Source organism: Coregonus clupeaformis, chromosome 14 (assembly GCF_020615455.1).
Source record: "Coregonus clupeaformis isolate EN_2021a chromosome 14, ASM2061545v1, whole genome shotgun sequence".
Lineage (NCBI taxonomy): Eukaryota > Metazoa > Chordata > Actinopteri > Salmoniformes > Salmonidae > Coregonus > Coregonus clupeaformis.
The window spans coordinates 46,997,919-47,022,755 of NC_059205.1; the positions used below are offsets into that span (position 1 = coordinate 46,997,919).

General features: G+C 47.5%; 1 protein-coding gene across 3 annotated transcripts; it reads left to right on the forward strand.

Annotated features, from left to right (window-relative positions):
• Positions 1–562: 562 nt before the first annotated feature.
• On the forward strand, positions 563–6,358 carry LOC121580811 (olfactomedin-like protein 2B). Of its 3 annotated transcripts, none has more exons than XM_041895859.1 (8): positions 563–983; positions 1,861–2,127; positions 2,377–2,484; positions 2,929–3,117; positions 3,562–3,742; positions 3,996–4,499; positions 5,036–5,212; positions 5,386–6,358. In XM_041895859.1, exons 1-8 carry the CDS (start codon positions 813–815, stop codon positions 5,982–5,984), a joined length of 2,196 nt encoding a protein of 731 aa, XP_041751793.1. In that variant the 5' UTR covers positions 563–812; the 3' UTR covers positions 5,985–6,358. The 3 variants fall into 3 exon arrangements, with proteins under 3 accessions (XP_041751793.1, XP_041751794.1, XP_041751795.1); XM_041895860.1 differs by having other exon boundaries at positions 3,999–4,499; XM_041895861.1 differs by having other exon boundaries at positions 3,565–3,742.
• The last annotated feature ends 18,479 nt before the right edge of the window (positions 6,359–24,837 follow it).

Here is a 24,837-nt window from a genome sequence, read left to right on the forward strand (position 1 = left end):
ACTGCTGAACAATTATGACAGTATCCACTTTGTGAGGGAAATGAACATTATTATGAAATACACTCTGTATTATGGCCGGTCACTCTAAAGAATATATAAAGGATAATACTCATTTATCTTAATTCCCACATTGCTGGAATGGTGGGAGAATAATGTCCATCACATTACAGATGATGACAGAAATACCCCCTAGATGGCGCTATCGGGTAAGGTTTGGTCTCACATTTTCTCTTCATTTCAACCACAAATAGTCTATTCTCAAAGTGTCCCGATTTATGAGCTTTTATGATTTGTCTTCATTCTGAAGTCCATAAAATAGGAATTCTATAGCAAACATTTCCCAAGGGTCAGAAGATGCATTTATAAAACTATACAGTTAAGAAGAAAGAACATGAATGACCAAATATTAGTTACGAAAACGTATTGTTTCATCTCTTGCAACATTATTGTTTCACACCAATCTGTGAGACAGACTGCACCCTGTATCCAATATGGTAAAGTCCGTCCCACCTATCCATAACCAACCATTAGAACGTTCACTTGCCTGTTCATTCACCTCCAACCATCAATAGGCATCATACCTATCACTTACAACGAGGGCAACACAATAATCTTCACCTGAGAGGACTCTAAATACATTCCGGATTAATTTCCACTGCGAGATCACAGATTGTTTTGATCATGGACATCTTCTTATTATAACTTTGTGGATATTTCAAACTACTTTATTATTTTTTACATTCGCTGCAGAGTTTCAAATACATATTTTTTTTATTAGCAATTTATCAATTGTGCACCTGGTAATTTAGGAGATGACATCTAGGTTGCAGATATTGCTCTTGTTGTGGTGTGCGGTCGCTCTCAATTGGGCACCAGTCGCATTCAGCGATGTAATGGAGAATGGAATAAAAGAGGAACTAGAACAGACCGACGGACCACTTCTGGATGATGAGATGGACAATCAGGAGAACGTTTTAACTCAGGTATTGAAGACCTTGCTTGGGATTTGTAACAGGATTTATTAGATAGGTATAGGATGTGCGTAAAATTAGGCTATCTAAAGCCAGGTGCGACAGTTAATGAGAAGAACCTGAGGAAGAATAATGTAATTTCCCCAAGCATTATAATGCCGTTTAGTTTAGAATATTACTAATTTATACTTCATAGTCTATGAATACTGGCCTTGGAAAAGGTTACCTATTATGTTGAGCACTTGTCATGCATAATTACGCATGCACACCGAGCATTGTCATTATAGTCAGTATTGGCGTTTTGCTATGAACCATAAAGCATGGGCAAACCGATATGTTGAAGGTGGTTGTTTTAATTACTTTAGTTTTTACATTTTCTCCTAAATGTGAAATATGTTTGTAAGACCAAAATGTTTTTAAAAACCAGTACTTGTTCTACATTAGTCGATTCTTAGTCATGAAACCATTTTCAATGTGCAATGTGCATAGAGTATTTGGTATTGTAGAGATGAGATGGTAGTTTTTCCAATGTGGAGATAAATATTTGCATTCTCATTAATATGCTATGTTGATCCATCCTATAAGTAACTGCACCAGAGGAGGCTGGTGGGAGGAACTATAGGAGGATGGGCTCATTGTAGTGGCTGGAATGGAACAAATAGAACGGTATCAAACACATCAAACATATGGAAACCACATTTGACTCCGTTCCATTTATTCCATTCCAGCCATTACAATGAGCCTGTCCTTCTATATCTCCTTCCACCAGCCTCCACTGAACTGCACCAATGCATGTGTGTGTCAATGCTTTGTGTCTGTGTGAATTGTGAAATGCTGTGCTCCTCGTTGGTGGACTACCCATGCTCTACCCATCTCTTCTCCATTGTAGCTTCTGGGAGATTATGACAAAGTGAAAACGCTGTCGGAAGGCTCTGACTGTCGCTGTAAATGTGTTGTCAGACCGCTGAGCAGAAGTGCCTGCCGGCGGATAGAGGAGGGTGCCGCCAAGGCTGAAGACTTTTACACAGTGGAGACTGTGACATCAGGGCCCAATTGTAAAAAGTGTGCGTGTATAGCCCCACCCTCCGCTCTGAATCCCTGTGAGGGAGATTACAGATTCAAGAAGCTGCAGGAGGCCGGGAAAGATGACATCAAGGTAAAACACAAGCGCATACCTCTAAGGGCAAAAACACTACATTGGTCCATCATAAAATAACCCATCATCTTTGTAAAACAAAGAGTTACCCAGGTCCCTTTCCAATGGAATATTTCCTCAAACTTTATTTGATCTGAATGAAATGTCCAGATCATCTGTGATTGAATGCAGCATGAGACAGGACTACAACATGTACAGTGTACGTTATCTAAAATGTACTGCCATGATTCTGATCTCTTTCTCTTACAGCTCTCAACAGTAATGGAGTTACTGGAGGGAGCGTTTTACGGGATGGATCTATTAAAGTTGCACTCAATTACAACCAAACTCCTCAACCGGGTTGACAATATAGAAAAGGTTTGTATACTGACACTCGTAGGCATTTCACAATGGGCAGTCATAGCTTACATAACTGCCGGCCTGCGGGCCGAATTTGGCCTGTGGGGAATTATATTTGGCCATAAAAGACTGTAAAAACACCAGCAAATCAGCTCCAAGTGATTTTAATTTTGGAAATCTGTTCCAAAGTATTCCTACGTATAATAACGAGATATATGTGATCGTATACAAATGTAAGCAAGGTTTGAACATATTATGTTTTAGTCAAATATGATATATGTTTGGGCTCCTTGTAGTCAATTTGCATCCTACAAATTATTTGTAATTATGCTCCAGCCCCCTGACCATCTGCTCAATAAAAAAATCAGCCCGCGGTTAAATCTAGTTGAAGATCCCTGCCTTAGAGTCTATGGATATGGTCCTGGCTTCTCACCATTTTGCTTTGTCTCTGTGGGTGTCCAGACCTTTTCTTGTGACCACACAGAGAAGGAGAAAGTGAGTGTGAGGAGCCCCTCTAGTGAGGAAAAGGAGAGAGAGAAGGAGAGAGAGAAGGAGAGAAGAGCCCACCAGAGGATGGAAAAGAGAAAACGTCTGACTGAGCTGGAGCCGTCCCTGCAGAAGGATACAGCTGCAGCTTATGCTAACACAGAGGTAAGACACACACACACACACACACAGTCTATGCTAACCAAGGCAGTCAGTCTCTTTGGAAACATTGGCGAGACATTAAGGTAACCAGTAGCCTGGCAGCGTCTTTAATACAGCGTGGCGGGATCAAAACTGGTCTGGTTTCTAGACTACAACAGTTTCCAGACAGCTCAGAAAACAATTTATGACAATAAATTACTGTCTTACTTTGAACCTCGACTGCATACATTTTCATAAAACCAATATGCTCAAAACCATAGCATTTGGTTCTCTAGCCTAATATTACAATTTAAAATGGACAACTTTACTGCCATGCAACAAATGGTTACTAAGAACTTATTGTAATTACAATTCAACAGGTATAGTATGTAGTACAGTTGTCTCACTAAAAGCTTTACAATAACACAATGGTAACATTTGGTCCTTTGTGATTGGATCCTCCTATAGAAGAAGTATGAGGAGCGCTACGTGGGGGCCAAGGGCCAGAGGGCCACCAGGCCCATGCTGAAGAGGAGGGAGGAGCCCCAGTGGCCCCTGAAAGGCAAGGTGGGAACCAACGGCATGGTCATCAGAGGAGTGACCTTCTACAAGGCCAACACGGTAAACGATGGAGCCGCTGAGGAGCTCAGTAAGTCCATTAAAATACTGGACATATACTAGAATAACTAACATAGCAGTAGTCCATCCAGTTCAGAACATACAGCACATCTTCCCAGGGATTTTTGTGTTGTCGACAGCTTATTTTTGGGGGTCTCTATATTGGTGCTGGGCTTATAGACATGTTTTGTTCTGGGGTTTAATATGATATTGGAGAGGCTTCTTGAGTAAATTGGTGAATTGTAGATGCTGCTTAACCCTTTGTGCTGCTCATTCACCACCAGCAGCAGACGAAGCCCTGAGCGGTGATGGTTCCATGGACCTGCTCATCGATGACCAGCTCCTGAGACCCACCCAGCCCAGACCTGTAGCAGGCCCCCCGACACCAGCATCCCAAGACAGGAAGGGGAACCCAGACCACCAGGCCACTCGTGCCCCCAAAACAGCCTCTAGTCCCCAAGGGAATCCCACTACATCTGCCCCTAGAGCTACCGAGACACCATCAACCACTGTGTCCATCCCGACCACCCCCATTCCAACCACAACTATGACCACAGCAACCACCACTACTACAATGGTTGCGACAACCACAAGCACCACTCAACCAGCGACCACTAGGAAACCTGAAACCTTGTCTATTTTGACCTCGTCCCCAACCACTGCGGTGCGACAGGTCAACAGCATCACAGCCCCACCCAGCAAGGTGACGGTTGCGCCCAAACCCAAGCATCGCATCAGCTGGACAGAGGGCCCCTCAGAGTTCCCCTCGGCGACCCCTAAAGTCCCGGGTAAAAAATATATTTGGCTGATCAGGTGTTTGATTTTCCAAAGTGAAATTCGAATTTGATGCTGAAAAAGGCATGATTTGCATTATACACCACATTGATCTTTTCGGGAGGGAAAGAGTGTTATTTGTTCGATCTTTAAATACTTGAGGGGAGTACAGATGATGTCTCCCTAGTGGCCTAAGGCACTGCATCGCAGTGCTAGCTGTGCCACTAGAGATCCTGGTTCGAATCCAGGCTCTGCTGTAGCTGGCCGCAACCGTGAGACCAATGGGGCGGCGCACAATTGGCCCAGGGTAGGGGAGGGAATGGCCGGCGGGGAGGGAATGGCCGGCAGGGAGGTAGCTCAGTTGGTAGAGCATGGCGTTTGCAACGCCAGGGTTGTGGGTTCGATTCCCACGGGGGGCCAGTATGAAAATATATAAAAATATATATATAAAAAAGAATAATGTATGCACTAACTGTAAGTCGCTCTGGATAAGAGCGTCTGCTAAATGACGTAAATGTAAATGTCTTTATCTCTGTATGTTTACTTACAGGCATGTGCAAAGACACTCTGGCCACCATCTCGGACCCAGTGACCCATAACACCTACGGCCGGAAGGAAGGGGCCTGGATGAAGGACCCAAAGGGCAACGGAAATGTAATCTATGTCACCAACTACTACTATGGTAACCACCTACTAGAATTCCACGACATGGACAACTTCAAACAAGGTATTTTCACAATAGAATAGTCTCAAAACCAAGTAACTGCTTTGGTTCTGGGTGCCAAGATTACAAGACAGACATGGCAATAGATTAATATAATGGTGGTATTTGATTTGTGCAATGTGTGCTTCTCAGTATTGAATACTCTCTTATTTCGCTTGTCGAATGTTTCCTGTCAGGACACTTCACCAACTCCTACAAGCTACCGTACAACTGGATCGGCACAGGCCACGTGGTGTACAACGGAGCTTTCTATTACAACCGCGCCTTCTCCCGTGACATCATCAAGTTCGACCTGCGTCTGCTCTATGTGGCGGCCTGGACGACGCTGCACGACGCCGTGTTAGAGGAGGAGGACGCCTCCTGGAGGTGGCGTGGACACTCGGACATCGACTTTGCGGTGGATGAGAGCGGCCTGTGGTTAGTGTACCCTGCGCTGGATGAGGAGGGCTTCCATCATGAAGTAATCATCCTAAGCCGTGTGAACCCGACCGACCTCAGCCTCCAGAATACGTTCAGAACGAGCCTGAGGAGACACTTCTACGGAAACTCCTTTGTCATTTGTGGCGTCTTGTATGCGGTGGACAACTACGAACGCACCCACGCCAATATATCCTATGCCTTCGATACGCACACACACACCCAGATGATCCCCAGAATACCGTTCACAAACAACTACACGTACATGACGCAAATCGACTACAACCCCAAGGACAAAAAGCTGTACGCATGGGACAACGGTCACCAGGTGACCTACGATGTTATATTTGCATATTAAAAGCAGACAAGTAGTGATATATATAATAAAGGGACGAGCACTTTTTTGTATAAAAGATAAAAAATATATACATTTTATGTCTTAGTGGATTGTAGATCAGTCTACAGGGCCATTGTGTTTTGCACTGTATAATCTCTGTTGCTCTGTTTGTGTTTTTATTTCTCAAAATGTCTCCCATGTTGTCCCAACGCATGTTGTTGTATTTTAATATTTAATGGTCACTGTTTTTAACTGCCCAAAGGGCAGCAGGCATGATCATTCAGCGAAGCAAGACAAGGTTATTTCTTACTGCTTGTTAGAAGTTTAAAGTGTATGTTGTATATACTGTAATTTAAAATGAAGCTTTTAATAAAATACATGCCTTCAAACATGAATGCTGACACACACAAGTAATCAATATTAGGACATGATACTGTCCATGGTTTGTTTTCTGAAAACTCTGAAAACCATGACAAACCTTTACGCAACTCAAACAAAACAATGTCATTATTACATCCCAATTGTACACATTTCTGAAAATAATGGCCACATAACTTACATCATGTTTGTATGATACTGATACTGTACATACTAAAGAGTAAAACAAATGTAAAAATACTGAACCAACACTTGCACTTGACTCCCCCTTCCTTTCAAGCTCTGACTTTGCTGATAACTACTTTATTGAGGAAATTGATGCAGGACATTTACAGAGAGGAAGACAAAAATGTTCGCTAAATTATAGGCTTTCAGATTGCCAGCTATTCTGGTTGAGGTGAAGTTCAGGCAGAGTCTGATAGAACACCAACCGATGCTGCAGCCTGCCCATTGGCATGGGTGGATTGGAAGTCAGTGGTGTTGGCACGTAGGAACTCTGGGATGCTGACAGTTTTGATGTGGAGGATCCTGGTGTCCATCACCTCACAGTCAATCTGCATCATCACCTCAAATCTGTTGTCCTTGATGACAGAGTCTGTAATGAAATACAATAAGTACAAAAATATGGTTATAATCCAAATCTAAATGATATTCAGTCATCTTGGGTCTAGATGCCTCAACAGTCAGTAGCCACATCTGAAGTATTATGTAATACAAGCATCAGCTACCATCAGCACTTTTCAGCAGACATTCAATGAGGATCTCCTGAGGGGATCCCCTTATAGTGTCTCTCTGTTAGGATCCAATCCCAAAGTCTGTCCTCTTTGCACTCTAGAGCCCAACTGCAATAGTCATTATCTGGTTCACTGTCTTCTCCCGGAGACCCTGTCTGGTGTCAGGTGGCTGAGGAGCCTGCAGGATGGCTGGAGGTTGAACACCAGCTCCTGGAAGAACACTGGCTGAAGCCATCAGCCACACAACCACCAGACCGGCCAGAAAGGCCAGGTCCATGTGGCTTAGCCAGCGGGAGGAATTGACTGGCACATGTAGGGATCATGCTCTGGATCTAAAGGTGATTAATGCATATGGAAATTAAATTGAAAAGGTTATGCAACCGATCACATTCTGTGAACACATGGAAGTTCAACGTATGTGTGTGTTTCTACTGTATGTGTGATGAGAACTAATAGGATAAGTCCATAGTACCTGAATACACTAGATAATATACTACACAAAAATATTACTCACTAAAAATAAATAGAATTTAACACATGTTCTTTTGTTACTGTTTTTTTTTTATGAGAACTGAATCCACCATTATTTTTGTGCAAGGAATATGAGTTTTAGCTGCCAGTTGTACACCTGCATTGTCTCAAGATGACAGTTTTAATAATTTTAAGGCTTGGAACGTGAAGGTGTTGAGTTGTTTGGAAGACAGGCGCACAGTTTATTCCACAGCTAATTCCAAATGGAACACTTGTGTATTATTCTTACAGACCATACCGGAACATACCTAATTCCAAATGGCGGAAGTCTTTGGGTCAGACCAACCATTAACTAAACTATGTGAACATGAGAAAATATGTTGGCCTGTCAACACGGCACAGTGAAATGGCTTATTTCAAATCATGAGAACGAAAATACTCAATTGCCCTTCATTATCCTCCACATATGCTGCCTTCAACTGAGGCCAATTGGTTATGATAAAGTTACCCAAAAGGCCACTTGGCATTCTTGCACAGTATGTTGTAGCCCAGAAGAGCGATTCTGAGGACAAATCCATGGTAAATCTTCTATTCAAGTAGTGAGGAATATCAAACCGATGTCTACAGATGGAAGCTATTCATGGCAAGAATAGGTCTTTCTATACAACCACACTCTGTGGCTGGGGCAAATTACAACCTACCGTTACAATCACCTGGCAATTATATGCAGCCACCACTGTGCCTCTCCAAGGATATTATCTAATGATATGCAATAAGCATAGCATATCCTTTCAACAAAGTCATAAGCACATCAAACAAATTCCTCTCTGGCATCCACTTCTGCACCTCAGAAAAAACAGAAAGCAAGAGAAACCGAGACCGTGGGAGCAAGAGAAACAGAGACCGTGGGAGCAAGAGAAACAGAGACCGTGGGAGCAAGAGAAACAGAGACTGTAGGAGCAAGAGAAACAGAGACCGTGGGAGCAAGAGAAACAGAGACCGTGGGAGCAAGAGAAACAGAGACTGTAGGAGCAAGAGAAACAGAGACCGTGGGAGCAAGAGAAACAGAAACTGTGGGAGCAAGAGAAACAGAAACTGTGGGAGCAAGAGAAACAGAGACCGTGGGAGCAAGAGAAACAGAGACTGTGGGAGCAAGAGAAACAGAAACTGTGGGAGCAAGAGAAACAGAGACCGTGGGAGCAAGAGACACAGAGACTGTAGGAGCAAGAGAAACAGAGACTGTAGGAGCAAGAGACACAGAGATAGTGGGAGCAAGAGACACAGAGACCGTGGGAGCAAGAGACACAGAGACCGTGGGAGCAAGAGACAGAGACCGTGGGAGCAAGAGAAACAGAGACCGTGGGAGCAAGAGACACAGAGACCGTGGGAGCAAGAGAAACAGAGACCGTGGGAGCAAGAGACACAGAGACCGTGGGAGCAAGAGACACAGAGACCGTGGGAGCAAGAGAAACAGAGACCGTGGGAGCAAGAGACACAGAGAGATAAAGAAATAAACCAAAGCATTCCCATGACAGGACTGCATTGTATTCCACCAGCGCCTCTATCCCAGTTTCTCTCTTTGTTTACCTCTTAATCACTCCAAAGCTGTAATCTAGATATTGTCACCCATCTATGAGATTGCATAATGACAGATCCAAAACATTTTTGGCTAACGTTGTGGGAGCTAATGGCCTAGACCTTAAACAAAGACAATTAATCATGAATCTTTCCCTCCAAAAACATGACAAACTTCAGATTTATAAGTCTGGATTCAGAGAAAGCAAAACCGCTATCAACAAGCAGTCATCATAGAGTTCTGTTATGTAGGATGATGCACTTCATGCACATCTGCACGTTTGCATAACAAAGTTGATCCATACGACTCAGGAAACAGGTCTGGGAATGTTTCAGGACCATTAACAGTGTGAGGCGGGTAAGAGGGGCCTCTGCAATGCTCTGTACTGGGGGGCCTCTGGGACCCACTAAAGTATGTTTACAGGGGACTGGCTCAAGGCCATAATGGTGAGGCTCCTGCATTGAGGGCAGCCGATCCCCAGACGTGTCCAGGGAGGGAGGTTTTCCTTTGGCCGGAGGCCCCTGTCTTTAAGTGCTGAGCTCTGAGAGACAGTATGGGTGTGGAATGAACGAACCATGATAATAACTCCAAAGCATGGTGGTCTCACAGCATTTAGTGCTGAGCATAACGTTTCTATGAGAAACGGTAATTCGGAGACATCAGACGCTATGAGAATCAAGTGCAGTAGTTGCTTTGTAATCTGGAATTTTCACACTTTATCCATCTTTTTTTTTTTACGGTTAAATTCTAATCATAGTACATAGTATGGAAATACTTACTAGCTTAAAATACAGACCTATTAAATACATTAATAATTGATCATAACCCACACAAAAAACGAATTCGGAAGACTGAGGGGGACAGAACCCAGACAAAAGAGGGTGAGTGAGTTCAATGGTGAGTCCCATGTCCTACAGATGTAGGATCTTAATTTGATCGCCCTGTTGTTGCATGAAATGTCCTGCATAGCAGGAAATGCAAACTTGTAGTGCATTCAAGGTTTAAAAGGGCTTCTTAAATTAGTAATTTCCACTTTAACATTTCTGATTTGATTTGCCCTTACTACAAATGTATCAACCATTACAAAAATGTCCATGAATTATAATCCACACAATCATTCACATTTCCTGTTGCTGCAGAATAATTGTCATGCTGTGAGAAACTGGTCAAATGAAGATCCTACATAAGCCAACTCGTATTTTCAAACTGTTTATCTGTCTCCCCCAGACAAGCTCTTCTCTGAAGCTTAACCTTTACTGGAGAGACAGTAAATCACCTAAGATTAGAAAAGCAAATGTACCATACAGTACTGTTGTCTCTGCACTTCAGGAAGCGTACATTCTATCTTTAAAAGGGCATGGAAAATCTGTATTCCACTTCCTTTCCTTTTCTTCAGGGTAGAAGGGACACCAACAGACCAATACGATTGCCCTCAGCAAAATAGCCTAATTCATTGCACATGACAGAAGTACAAATAGCTTAGTTTACACCTGAAAGCTATTTCTGTCACTAAAACAATAGGAAGTAAATACAGAGGAAAGCTTTCAAGACTAGAAGAAAAAGTGAGCATTCATCCATCACAATAGCAGTCATTTGTTCAAGCTGGTTCAAGCTGTAACTAAACTGATGATTATAGTGTATAGTGAGCGTAGGTTGTCTGTTTATACACAGTAGGTAGGTGGAGATGTAAATTTGCTGTGGCTTCTGATTACGTGAAAGCTCTTCTCCAAAACGTACATCAATAAACTTCCTTAGAGTTTAGAATCCAATGGTTATTTTTGGCTTGCTATTGCACAGTTCACATCAGTTACTAGTCTTTACCATTCACATTAATAGCTGGTAACACCAAGGACATCTTTGGCCTTCTCCCTTTGCTGTGGTTGGTCGCAGGGAGCAGAAGGTGATCCTACAAGGAAAGAAAGAAAGAGTTGGCGTTAGATAGTTAATGCAGTTAGTAATTAGTTAAAAGTTGAACTGGTCCTTAACCCATAAGAGTCTAAGCCCTGTCGGGGGTGGGGGGGTGTTCTACTAAGTTATTAGGAATTGTTTTAAGAAGGTCATATATGGAAAAACAGATATTCCCCCCAAAAAGTCAAAAGGATTAAATTATTATTTAGTTTATTATTTTTTACATGTATTAACCCCTTATTTGTGGCACTAAACAGTCTCCATATATACTTCCATTAATTTTTACAACTGGTACTGGAGGACCTTCAGACGAGTCTTGTGAGGCCTGTGGGCGTCATAGAGCAAAACAACCGACATGTATGTGTTTGTGAGAGTCTCACCTCATATTAGTGTGTAGCCCAAACTGTTCGGATTCTACAGACAGAATCAAATCAAACTTTATTTGCCACATGCGCCGAATACAACAGGTGTAGTAGACCTTACCGTGACATGCTTACTTACAAGCCCTTAATTAACCAACAATGCAGTTTTAAGAAAATATAGTTAAGAAAATATTTACTAAATAAACTAAATGTAAAAAAAAAAAAAAAAAAAAAGAGTTACACAATAAAATAACAATAATGAGGCTATATACAGGGGGTACAGGTTAGTCAAGGTAATTTGTACATGTAGGTAGGGGTAAAGTGACTGTGCATAGATAATAAACAGCGAGTAGCAGCAGTGTAAAAACAAAAGGTCAATGCAAATAGTCCGGGTGGCCATTTGATTAATTGTTCAGCACACTTATGGTTTGGGGGTAGAAGCTGTTAAGGAGCATTTTGGACCTAGACTTGGCGCTCCGGCACTGCTTGCCGTGTGGTAGCAGAGAGAACAGTCTATGACTTGGGTGACTGGAGTCTTTGACAATTTTTTGGGCCTTCCTCTGACACCGCCTAGTATATAGGTCCTGGATGGCAGGAAGCTTGGCCCCAGTGATGTACTGGGCTGTACGCACTACCCTCTGTAGCGCCTTACGGTCGGATGCCGAGCAGTTGCCATACTAGGCGGTGATGCAACCGGTCAGGATGCTCTCGATGGTGCAACTGTAGAACTTTTTGAGGATCTGGGGACCCATGCCAAATCTTTTTAGTCTCCTGAGGGGGAAAAGGCGTTGTCGTGCCCTCTTCACGACTTTCTTGGTATGTTTGGACCATGATAGTTTGTTGGTGATGTGGACACCAAGAAACTTGAAACTCTCAACCTGCTCCACTACAGCCCCGTCGATTTGAATGCGGGCGTGTTCGGCCCTCTTTTTCCTGTAGATCACGATTATATCCTTGGTCTTGCTCACGTTGAGGGAGAGGTTGTTGTCCTGGACCACACTATAGGCTGTCTCATCGTTGTCGGGGATCAGGCCTACCACCGTTGTGTCGTCAGCAAACGTAAAGATTTTTTTTACATTTTAGTCATTTAGCAGACGCTCTTATCCAGAGCGACTAACAGTTACTGAGTGCATACATTTTCATACTGGCCCCCCGTGGGAAACGAACCCACAACCCTGGCGTTGCAAGCGCCATGCTCTACCAACTGAGCTACACAGGGCCCACATGATGGTGTTGGAGTCGTGCTTGGCCACGCAGTCGTGGGTGAACAGGGAGTACAGGAGGGGAATAAGCACGCACCCCTGAGGGGCCCCTGTGTTGAGGATCAGTGTGGCAGATGTGTTGTTGCCTACCCTTACCACCTGGGGGCGGCCCGTCAGGAAGTCCAGGATCCAGTTGCAGAGGGAGGTGTTTAGTCCCAGGGTCCTTAGCTTAGTGATGAGCTTTGTGGGCACTATGGTGTTGAACGCTGAGCTGTAGTCAATGAACAGCATTCTCACATAGGTGTTCCTTTTGTCCAGGTGGGAAAGGGCAGTGTGGAGTGCAATTGAGATTGCGTCATCTGTGGATCTGTTGGGGCGGTATGCGAATTGGAGTGGGTCTAGGGTTTACGGGATGATGGTGTTGATGTGAGCCATAACCAGTCTTTCAAAGCACTTCATGGCTACCGACGTGAGTGCTATGGGGCGGTAGTCATCTAGGCAGGTTACCTTCGCTTTCTTGGGCACAGGGACTATGGTGGTCTGCTTGAAACATGTAGGTATTAGACACTCGGTCAGGGAGAGGTTGAAAATGTCAGTGAAGACACTTGCCAGTTGGTCCACGCATGCTCTGAGTACACGTCCTGGTAATCCGTCTGTGGTAATCCGCCCCGCGGCCTTGTGAATGTTGACCTGTTTAAAGGTCTTTCTCATATCGGCTACAAAGAGCGTGATCACACAGTTGTCCGGAACAGCTGGTGCGCTCATGCATGCTTCAGTGTTGCTTGCCTCGAAGCGAGCATAAAAGGCATTTAGCCCAACTGGTAGGCTTGCTTCACTGGGCAGCTCGCAGGCTGGGTTTCCCTTTGTAGTCCGTAATAGTTTGCAAGCCCTGCCACATCCGACGAGCGTCAGAGCCAGTGTAGTAGTTTAACTCTACCCACATGTTGTGACACCCTGGCTCTGGGGACTCTTAAATGTTGAGCCAGGGTGTGTAGTGTCTATGTTTTGTTTTCTATGTGTTTCTTTCTAGATCGTTTATTTCTATGTTGGCCAGGGTGGTTCCCAATTAGAGACAGCTGTGGCTTGTTGTCTCTGATTGGGAACCATACTTAGGCAGCCTGTTTTGCACTTGTCATTTGTGGGATTTTGTTCCGGAGAGGTTTGTGTTTGTTAACCTTAGGACTTCACGTGTTGTTTTGTTGTTCGTGTTGAAAGTACTCATTAAAATATGTACGCATATCACGCTGCGCCTTGGTCCGTTACTTACGACGATCGTGACAGAAGATCCCACCAAAACAGGACCAAGCAGCGTGTTCAGGAGCAAACACCGGGAAAGGAACTGGAGAGGTTGGCGATGTCCCAGGTGGGCGAATGGTGGTCTTGGGAGGACATGTTCGCGGGAAAAGGGCCATGGGCAAAAGTTAAAGCCCTGGCGAGAGAGGAGGTACGGCGCCAACAGGGCCGTCGTCGGACAGGCGAGAGGCAACCCCAATAATGTTTTTGGGGGGGCACACGGCATGGATGACGGGGCTGCTGGAGGCAGCTATAGGGCGAGTTTGTGGACTAGGAGAGGAGGCCACCAGGTTACGGGGGCCATTGGTCAGGAGGGAGAAGGAGAGTGTGGAGGCACGGCGAGAGGAACTGAGTAGGCAGCAGAGGGAGCGGAGGTTTATGAGGAAACCCAGTCCCGCTCCTCGCACCAAGCAAGTGGTGTGTGTCACAAGTCCGGTCCGGCCCGTTCCTGATTCCCGCACAAGGCCAGTGGTGTGTGTTCCCAGTACGGTCAGGCCCGTTCCTGCTCCCCGCACTAAGTTAGTGGTGCGTGTTCCCAGTACGGCCCAACCCGTTCCTGCTCCCCGCACTAAGTTAGTGGTGCGTGTTCCCAGTCCGGCCCGACCCGTTCCCGCTCCCCGCACTAAGTTAGTGGTGGGTGTTCCCAGTCCGGCCCGACCCGTTCCTGTCCCTCGCACCAAGCCAGTGGTGCGCGTCGCCAGCCCGGCCCGGCCTGTTCCTGCCCCTCGCACCAAGCCTGTGGTGCGCGTCGCCAGCCCGGCCTGGCCTGTTCCTGCCCCTCAAGCCTGTGGTGCGCGTCGCCAGCCCGGCCCGGCCTGTTCCTGCTCCCCGCACCAAGCCTGTGGTGCGCGTCGCCAGCCCGGCCCGGCCTGTTCCTGCTCCCCGCACCAAGCCTGTGGTGCGCGTCGCCAGCCCGGTCCGGCCTGTTCCTGCTCCCCGCACCAAGCCAGTGGTGCGCGTCGCCAGCCCGGTCCGGCCTGTTCCTGCTCCCCACACCAAGGCTGTGGTGCGCGTCGTCAGCCCGTTCCGGCCTGTTCCTGCTCCCCGCACCAAGCCAGTGGTGCGCGTCGTCAGCCCGGTCCGGCCCATTCCTGCTCCCCGCACCAAGCCAGTGGTGCGCGTCGTCAGTCCGGCACAGCCCGTGCCTGTTCCACCGGTGCCTGGTCAGGTACCGGTCAGCTGCTCCACACCGGAGCCTGAGGAATCCGCTCCACCGATGTCCAGTCCAGCTCCAGCCAGCGGGACCAGACCAGGGGCGCTACGGGGGGGTAGCTAGAGAGTGGTGGTCATGCCCGGAGCCGGATCCGCCTCCAAGGCGGAATGCCCACCCGGCCCCTACCTCAACTAGCCGGTGCCCCCGCACATTGACTCTGCACCGGTACCCCCCTGTATATATAGCCTCCCTACTGTTATTTTATTGTACTTCTGCAATTTTTTTCTCAACACTTAATGTTGTTGTTTTATTTTACTTTTTTATTTAAAATAAATGCACTGTTGGTTAAGGGCTGTAAGTAAGCATTTCACTGTAATGTCTGCACCTGTTGTATTCGGCGCATGTGGCCAATATAATTTGATTTGATTTGATTTGAGTAAGATTTAATCTTAGTCCTGTATTGACTCTTTACCTGTTTGATGGTTCGTCTGAGGGCATAGCGGGGTCCTGCTCCTTGAAAGCGACAACTCTAGCCTTTAGCTCGGTGAGGATGTTGCCTGTAATCCATGGCTTCTGGTTGGGATATGTACGTACGGTCACTGTGGGGACGATGTCGTCGATGCACTTATTGATGAAGCCGGTGACTGAGGTGGTATACTCCTCAATGCCATTGGATGAATCCCGTAACATATTCCAGTCTCTGCTAGCAAAACAGTCCTGTAGCGTAGCATCCACGTCATCTGACCACTTCGGCTGTACCAACTTCAGACGAGTCCCTAGACGCTTGTGGGTGTCGCAGAACACCTTCGTGTTCATGAGAATCTCATCTTTCATAATAGTTTGTAGGCCAAACCGTTCGTATGCTACAGACGATATTGTGAGAAGACCAATTTTCGGAATTTCTCATGGTCTGACAAACACTGCTCTAGCGCTGTCACATTTCACCGCAGATACGGAAGTGGAACATAGGCGGATGTGGTGGATTGAGCTAGTCGTCTAGGCCCCCTCCAAGGAGCCCTAGCCTTTATTAGAGGCATAAACACAGTAACTCAAAGTCTTGCTAAATATTGGTGGTCTGGGAGAGGAGATCCATGCATGGTTGAGAGACCGCTGTCCCCAGCTTGACCAGACCAGACGGTTCCCCTCTCAGTTGGGATAGATCAGCAGTAAAAACCAGACCTCAAATGCTATTTAAAATCTTTCAAGTACTTTCCGTGTTTGTTTGTTTTCACCTGCCTGGGTGGTGGTGGGTGGGTTTTGCAGTTTTGTGACTATTCTATTGGTTCCAATGCGCCAGGCAAGCTCAATCAAGCCCAGCTAAAGTATTTGAAAAGACTTCAAAGAGTATTTGAACCCATGTCTGGTTAAAACGGAGCTGTCCCTAGGAAAAGACAAGAAGAACTACGAACTTCATCCCGAAGCTCACTGATGTAGCACAGATATACTATAAAGTAGGCCTGTAGGCTTTGATGAGTTATGAGGTCACTTAGGATTTCTAAATGCACCATTGAATTTAGGGCTCTCAAGGACTAGTTAACATGCCAAAAGACTCAAAAAGTCAGACGCTACTGAGTGAAATATCTGAGCCAGTACGGAACGGTTTGGATCAGCGCAATACAGTGCGTAAATAACAGTGTAAGTAGGTGGAGATTAACATTGAGGAGACTTCTGGCTTCTTTAAGACAGTCCTTGATTATGCCCAACAGCACACATTTTGTTGTAGCCCCGGACAAGCACACCTGATTCAACTTGTCATCTAACCATCAAGTTGATAGAGCATGGCGTTTGCAACGCCAGGGTTGTGGGTTCGATTACCACGGGGGGCCAGTATGAAAAAATAAAATAATAAAATAATGTATGCACTCACTAACTGTAAGTCGCTCTGGATAAGAGTGTCTGCTAAATGAAGTAAATATAAATTGTAGCCTATTTGTCTGTCTATCCCTGTTCTCTCCTCTCCGCACAGGCCATACAAACGCTTCACACTCTAATCTGGTGGTCCCTGCGCGCACGACCCACGTGGAGTTCCAGGTCTCCGGTAGCCTCTGGAACTGCCGTTCTGCTGCCAACAAGGCAGAGTTCATCTCAGCCTATGCCACCCTCCAGTCGCTGACGGAAACATGGATTACCACAGAAAACACTGCTACTCCTACTGCTCTTTCCACGTCTGATCATGTGTTCTCGCATACCCGAGAGCATCTGGGCAGCGCGGCGGTGGTACAGGAATCCTCATCTCTCCCAAGTGGACATTCTCTCTTTTCCCCCTGACCCATCTGTCTATCTCCTCATTTGAATTCCATGCTGTCACAGTCACTAGCCCATTCAAGCTTAACATCCTTGTCATTTATCGCCCTCCAGGTTCCCTTGGAGAGTTCACCAATGAGCTTGACGCCTTGATAAGTTCCTTTCCTGAGGATGGCTCACCCCTCACAGTTCTGGGTGACTTTAACCTCCCTACGTCTGCCTTTTTTCTCATTTCTTTCTGCCGCCTTTTTTCCACTCCTTTCCTCTTTTGACCTCACCCTCACACCGCCCCCCTACTCACAAGGCAGGCAATACGCTTGACCTCATCTTTACTAGATGCTGTTCTTCTACTAATCTCACTGCAACTCCCCTCCAAGTCTCCGACCACTACTTCGTATCCTTTTCTCTCTCGCTCTCCTCCAACACTACTCACTCTGCCCCTACTCAGATGGTAATGTGCCATCGCAACCTTCGCTCTCTCTCTCCCACTACTCTCTCCTCTTCCATACTATCATCTCTTCCCTCTGCTAAATCCTTCTCCCTCCAATCTCCTGATTCTGCCTCCTCAATCCTCCTCTCCTCCCTCTATGAATCTTTTGACTCTCTATGTCCCCTATCCTCCCGGCCGGCTCGGTCCTCCCCTCCTGCTCCGTGGCTTGACGATTCATTGCGAGCTCATAGAACAGGGCTCCGGGCAGCCGAGCGGAAATGGAGGAAAACTAGACTCCCTGCGGACCTGTCATCTTTCCACTCCCTCCTCTCTACATTCTCTTCCTCCGTTTCTGCTGCTAAAGCCACTTTCTACCACTCTAGATTTCAAGCCTCTGCCTCTAAACCTAGGAAGCTCTTTGCCACCTTCTCCTCCCTGCTGAATCCTCCTCCTCCTCCCCTCCCTCCTCCCTCTCTGTGGATGACTTCATCAACCATTTTGAAAAGAAGGTTGACGACATCCGATCCTCATTTATTAAGTCAAATGACACCGCTGGTCCTGCTCACACTACCCTACCCTATGCTTTGACTTCTTTCTCCTCTCTCTCTCCAGATGAAATCTTGCGACTTGTGACGGCCGGCCGCCCAACAACCTGCCCGCTTGACCCTATCCCCTCCTCTATTCTCCAGACCATTTCCGGAGACCTCTCCCTTACCTCACCTCGCTCATCAACTCATCCTTGTCCGCTGGCTATGTCCCTTCCATCTTCAAGAAAGTGAGAGTTGCACCCCTCCTCAAAAAACCTACACTCGATCCCTCCGATGTCAACAACTACAGACCAGTATCCCTTCTTTCTTTTCTCTCCAAAACTCTTGAGCGTGCCGTCTATAGCCAACTCTCCTGCTATCTCTCTCAGAATGACCTTCTTGATCCAAACCAGTCAGGTTTCAAGACTGGTCATTCAACTGAGACTGCTCTTCTCTGTGTCACGGAGGCTCTCCGCACTGCTAAAGCTAACTCTCTCTCCTCTGCTCCTATCCTTCTAGACCTGTCTGCTGCCTTTGATACTGTGAACCATCAGATCCTCCTCTCCACCCTCTCCGAGTTGGGCATCTCCGGCGCAGCTCACTCTTGGATTGCGTCCTACCTGACAGGTCGCTCCTACCAGGTGGCGTGGCGAGAATCTGTCTCCGCACCACGTGCTCTCACCACTGTTGTCCCCCAGGGCTCAGTTCTAGGCCCTCTCCTATTCTCGCTATACACCAAGTCACTTGGCTCTGTCATATCCTCACATGGTCTCTCCTATCATTGCTACGCAGACAACACACAATTAATCTTCTCCTTTCCCCCTTCTGATAACCAGGTGGCGAATCGCATCTCTGCATGTCTGGCAGCCATATCAGTGTGGATGTCGGATCACCACCTCAAGCTGAACCTCGGCAAGACAGAGCTGCTCTTCCTCCCGGGGAAGGACTGCCCGCTCCATGATCTCGCCATCACGGTTGACAACTCCGTTGTGCCCTCCTCCCAGAATGCAAAGAACCTTGGCTTGACCCTGGACAACACCCTGTCGTTCTCCGCTAACATCAAGCGGTGACCCGATCCTGTAGGTTCATGCTCTACAACATTCGCAGAGTACGACCCTACCTTACACAGGAAGCGGCACAGGTCCTAATCCAGGCACTTGTCATCTCCCGTCTGGATTACTGCAACTCGCTGTTGGCTGGGCTCCCTGTCTGTGCCATTAAACCCCTACAACTCATCCAAAACGCTGCAGCCCGTCTGGTGTTCAACCTTCCCAAGTTCTCTCACGTCACCCTGCTCCTCCGCACACTCCACTGGCTTCCAGTTGAAGCTCGCATCTACTACAAGACCATGGTGCTTGCCTACGGAGCTGTGAGGTGAACGGCACCTCCTTACCTTCAGGCTCTGATCAGTCCCTACACCCAAACGAGGACATTGCGTTCTTCCACCTCTGGCCTGCTGGTCCCCCTACCTCTGTGGAAGCACAGTTCCCGCTCAGCCCAGTTAAAACTGTTCGCTGCTCTGGCACCACAATGGTGGAACAAGCTCCCTCACGACGCCAGGACAGCGGAGTCACTGACCACCTTCCGGAGACACTTGAAACCCTATCTCTTTAAGGAATACCTGGGATAGTATAAAAGTAATCATTCTACCCCCCCCCCCTCCCAAAAAAAAAAGGTTAAAAAAATAACAATATATTTAAAAAATAATAGATATATATATATATATATATATATATATATATATATATATATATATATAAAACAAATGACAATTTAAAATATACTCTAAAAATTAAAAATTAAAAAAAAATAGAAACATTTAAATAAAATAAATTGTAAAGTGGTTGTCCCACTGGCTATAATAAGGTGAATGCACCAATTTGTAAGTCGCTCTAGATAAGAGCGTCTGCTAAATGACGTAAATGTAAATGTAAAAATCAAAAGTGATTCAGTAAAATATTGTATGAATATATTCCTGATCATCATGTTCACCTACAAAACTTTGGGCTCAGCTTTTCCCACAGTAGCCCTGTTCCAATGCATTAAGTTAGTATTCTGCTCTTTCCATCATTGCACCGTGGCGTGCCCTTTGAGACAGGCTACTGAAACCAGACGCTGCTCTGTTCATCCCATCAGGCCAGACAGAGGGCTTAGGCTTAGGAGAGCCGGCTGCAGCTGCACAGTCAGTCACACCCTTGTCTATAGTACATTCTCCTCTACTGAATGAATGAAATGTTTTTTTTTAAATTAAATGAAATGAATGAATGAATGTATGATTTTTTTTTGTTGTTGTGTCAAATAGTCAGTTGGCAACCCATCACTTATGGGATTAATTGACACAAACAAACATTACAATAATTCACCGTGATAATTCAGTGATAATTCTTCTTCCGGTGTTCTCTGCAGTGCGCATCACATAAAGAGTGAAACAAATTAATTACAATCAATTTAAAAAATGGAATAAAAATCAATCTACTAGTAAAGGGTTTCTTATCCGGTCTGAATGATGTAGGCAGGTCTGAAGGCAGGTGGTGGGTGGGTTGATGTCTCCATTGGGGCTCAGTTAACGGGGCCTTCAGGAGACAGTTCTATATCGTGGAGCTCCGCCCCATAGGGGAGCTCTGCTCCTATTGGTTTACCCACTGCCCTAAGGCAGCATCAGCCTGAGACAAAATTATGCACACACCTGCAGCTAATAGGAGTACAGGTGTCCCTATAAGAGGGGATGCCTCCCCTCAATCAGCCTCCCTTTATCTTCAGCGACTGGACTAGACTGAAGAGCCATGAAGAGACGAAGAGAAGAAGACTCAGGACGAGATACGCCGTCGGATTTTCCAGTCATCGACGTCGTCCTAGAATGAGCACACCAGTAGATTTTCCACCCCCAAAAGCTATTTTCAGAGCTCAATGCCGATGCTCCTCCATGACGGCTGTGGACTCCGACGACTTATGTTTCGTGTGTTTGGGCTCACAGCACGCTAAGGAGGGCATCAGCAATCCACCTAATTGCGCCAGCTGCGCCCTCCTTTCTTTAAAGGAGAGGAAGCAGCGCTGGGCGTTTTTTAGGGAGGATATTCCTCTAGAGGACGTGCTGTTGGTGCATCAGATGGCACCGACTCAGGAGAAAACGGGGATTATGGGGAAGAGACGGATATTCCAATGGCACAATCCGACCCGCTGACCCACACGTTCAAGCTCCCCTTTCCTTTGGAAAGCGAGAGGGCTTGTAGTTCCCTGGGCGATGACGACACAGGCTCTGAGAGATCAGTATCCCTGTCCTTCGCTGCAGCCTCTCTGCGTTCGGATTTTCCTGGACTCATTGAGAGGGCTGCTCGATGCTTGGAGATAGCGCTGCCCCCCATTCCCTCCGCACCGGAAGTGGATATGATGGAAGGCGGCCCCTATTCTCGGCCAAGGAGGGGGCGGCAGAGCCTTTGGCTCCAGCAATGCCCTCACTGGCAAAGTACGTCGAGGGCTCATGGGAGGCACCTCTGGCGTAGCGTTCACCGGCCAAGTCATACCTCCCATTCACCAGAGTGGAAGGAAGGCAGCAGGGCTTCACTAAGGGAATCCCCAGGCTAGAGAGCGCCCTGGCTGCGTATCTAGTGCCGGGTCGAGTCCCTGGCCCTCTTCTAGAAAGGCCACCTTGCCAACGCAAAAGGTCCGCCTCACAGCGCAGCTGGTAGAGAAGTCCTTTACGTTGGGAGCCCAAGCTGTGGCAGCAGCAAATAATATTGCCCTCCTAGCGGCCGCTCTGTCCCGTTTAACCATGGGTAAGACAGCTGGACAGGGAGGAGGTGGAGGAGGTGTCCAGAATTTCTGGCACTATTCTCCACCTAACTCAGGCTTCGGCTGTCTGTGCGGGGAGGTCCATGGCCACTTCGGTGGTCGCGGAACGACACCTGTGGTTGTCACTGACAACCATGAAGGAAGCAGACAGAGCGTCGCTTTTGAACGCCCCCCTCTCCGACGACGGACTCTTCGGAGTCGCAGTCAAGGAGGCGACGGAGCATTTCTCTAAACTTGACGAGGAGAGGAAGCAGCTGGCCAGACACCTGCCACTGGCAGGGAGGTTAGGCCAAGTGACCCAGAAGCCGTCCACCTCCACCGCCCAGAGTAGACCAGGTTCTACTGAGAGGCGTCGTGCCCGGCGCCTAGACGGCGGCTACAAGCAGCAGGAGAGTGGGCCCCGCCCCCCCAGCAGCTACGGTGGCCCCGTTGACGCAGCCGGCGAGGAAAGTCGTCAGAACGTCGACCTGGCAGCCTAAGGGCAGCCACAAGAGACTGCGCACATGACGGGATGCGGGGGAGAGGATAGAAGATGGCGCAATGACAGAGTCGAATGTGCCCGCTATTCCCCCCCACCCTTCGGTTGAGGGGATGGGTGAGCATGTTGTTGTTGATGTTATATGCAATAAAGAGTTGGCTCCACCTGACTTTGTCAAAAAAGAGCCCCTTTTCCATAATACATCCGAGAGCGTTCGCCCTACCTCACTCCCTCTCTCTCTCTCCTACCACTCTGAGTGCCGCTCAGCCCACCAGGGGTGCGTTGCTGAGCGCACACATAAGGTAGGCATAAGAGAGGTATCAAGGCGCCGCCTTGTATTACCTCATAAAGACCTCACTTCACAGACTCTTAGGAGTGCTGTAGTGAGTGTCTCACATAGCAGGCTGCAGTCTCAGTCGGATAATGGCAGGATGATGCAACCGCTAATAGGGGATGGCGCACTGTCTCAGGCCTCTGTCAGTGCAGTTCAGATCCGTGCTGCGTTCACGGAGGGCCAGAATACTACGGTTACGAGTTTAACGAACATATCGGCGCCCCCGTTTCTCTCAGAACGCGCTGATGCTCACCACGATGAGTGTAATTCAGCCCACCAGGGGTACAGAGCTGAGCACACACAGGAGGTGAATGTTAAAAAGGTATCAAGGCGCCGCCTGGTGTTACCTCATAGAGACCTCACATTACAGACTCCTAGGAGTACTGTAGTGAAGGGCTCTCATAGCGGACTGCAGTCACAGCCAGATACTGGAATGATGACGCAATTGCTTTCTGGGGATGGTGCTCTGTCGCAGGCTATAGCGGAGGGCCGGAATACTACGGTTACGGGTTTAACCAACGTATTGGCGCCCCAGTTTCTCTCAGAATGCGCTGATGTTTTCTCTCCCTTTCATGGGAGGCCCGCCTTGGGCTGTTCCACCACCTCAGTGCTGGGGAACAGCGGCGGCAAGGGCCATCGAGGAATACAGGTCCTTCCTACTGAATGTACCACAGCTGCGCTCACCCGCTTTCTCTGCATTGCTGGGAGTGGCGGCGAAGCTGTACCCTCTCACGCTGGCTAGACCAGACGTTGCAGAAGGGTTATGCCATCCAATTCCATCGGACCCTGCCCCCATTCAGGGGAGTGGTGGAGACGGTGATGAAAACGCCCGAAAAAGTGGCCGCCCTGGTATCAGAGATTACGGAACTTTTGGCGAAGGAGGCGGTCACAGTAGTTCCCCAGGAGCAAAGGAACAAAGGGCTATATTCGCCCTACTTCCTGGTGCCCAAAAAGACGGGGGGAATGAGGCCGATATTGGATTTATGCATTCTCAACGAGAGCGTAACCAAACGGCCCTTCCGAATGCTCACGACAAAACGTCTACTGGAATGTGTCCAGAAAGGAGAGACCTAAAGGACGCGTACTTTCATGTGCTGGTGCAGCCGCGTCACAGAAAGTTTCTGCGATTCGCCTTTCAAGGGGTGGCGTACGAATACACGAGGATGCCATTCGGGTACGCCCTGACACCTTGCACTTTTTCCATTGGAACCATTGCATCGTCAGGGAATAAGGCTACTAGCCTACCTAGACAACCTACTGGTTCTCGCCCCGTCAGCAGAGCTGGCGTTTACTCACACGACACAGACAGTGATTCATCTCACACGTCTGGGGTTCGCTGTGAATTGGAAAAAGAGCGCGCCCTGGCCCAGTCATCAGATTGTCTACCTGGGGATACAGCTAGACACTGTAATGATGAGGGCTCGAATTTCAGACCCTCGAAGGGTAGCCTTGTTGCTAGCCCTGAGAAAGTGTCGTCCGAATCACACAGTAACGGCGCTGTCAGTCATGTAACTCTTGGGTCTCATGTCGTCAGCCCATTTCGTGGTTCCGCTGGGACTCCTGCGCATGCGCAGGATGCAGCGATGGTTCGCCCAACTAAGACTAGACCCAGTGCGTTAACATCATCGGTTGGTGGTGGTTCCTCTCTCGCTCAGTGCAGATCTGAACTATTGGAGAGACCCGTGCGTTCTCACGCATGGAGTCCCAATAGGCAAAGTGTCCTCCTACATTCCAGTGTTTACAGATGCCTCTCTGACTGGATGGGGAGGGACATGTCAGACCCAAGCGATAGGAGGGGTGTGGCCTCTTTCGAGTCGCCACATCAACCTCTTGGAGTTGAAAACGGTTCGACTGGTTCTGACCCACTTCGCGTCTACCCTTCGGGGTCGCGATGTGTTGGTCTGGTCAGACAACCGGACCACAGTAGCCTACATAAATCACCAGGGAGGAGTAAGGTCTCCTGCTCTCCACCGGTCGGCGGAGGAATTGTAGCTG

Coding starts and splice junctions, on each gene's coding strand:
- LOC121580811 (XM_041895859.1), top strand. CDS start 813: ATGACATCTAGGTTGCAGATATTGCTCTTGTTGTGGTGTGCGGTCGCT. Junction 2,128..2,376: donor CCGGGAAAGATGACATCAAG/GTAAAACACAAG, acceptor TTTCTCTTACAG/CTCTCAACAGTAATGGAGTT. Junction 3,743..3,995: donor TGGAGCCGCTGAGGAGCTCA/GTAAGTCCATTA, acceptor ATTCACCACCAG/CAGCAGACGAAGCCCTGAGC.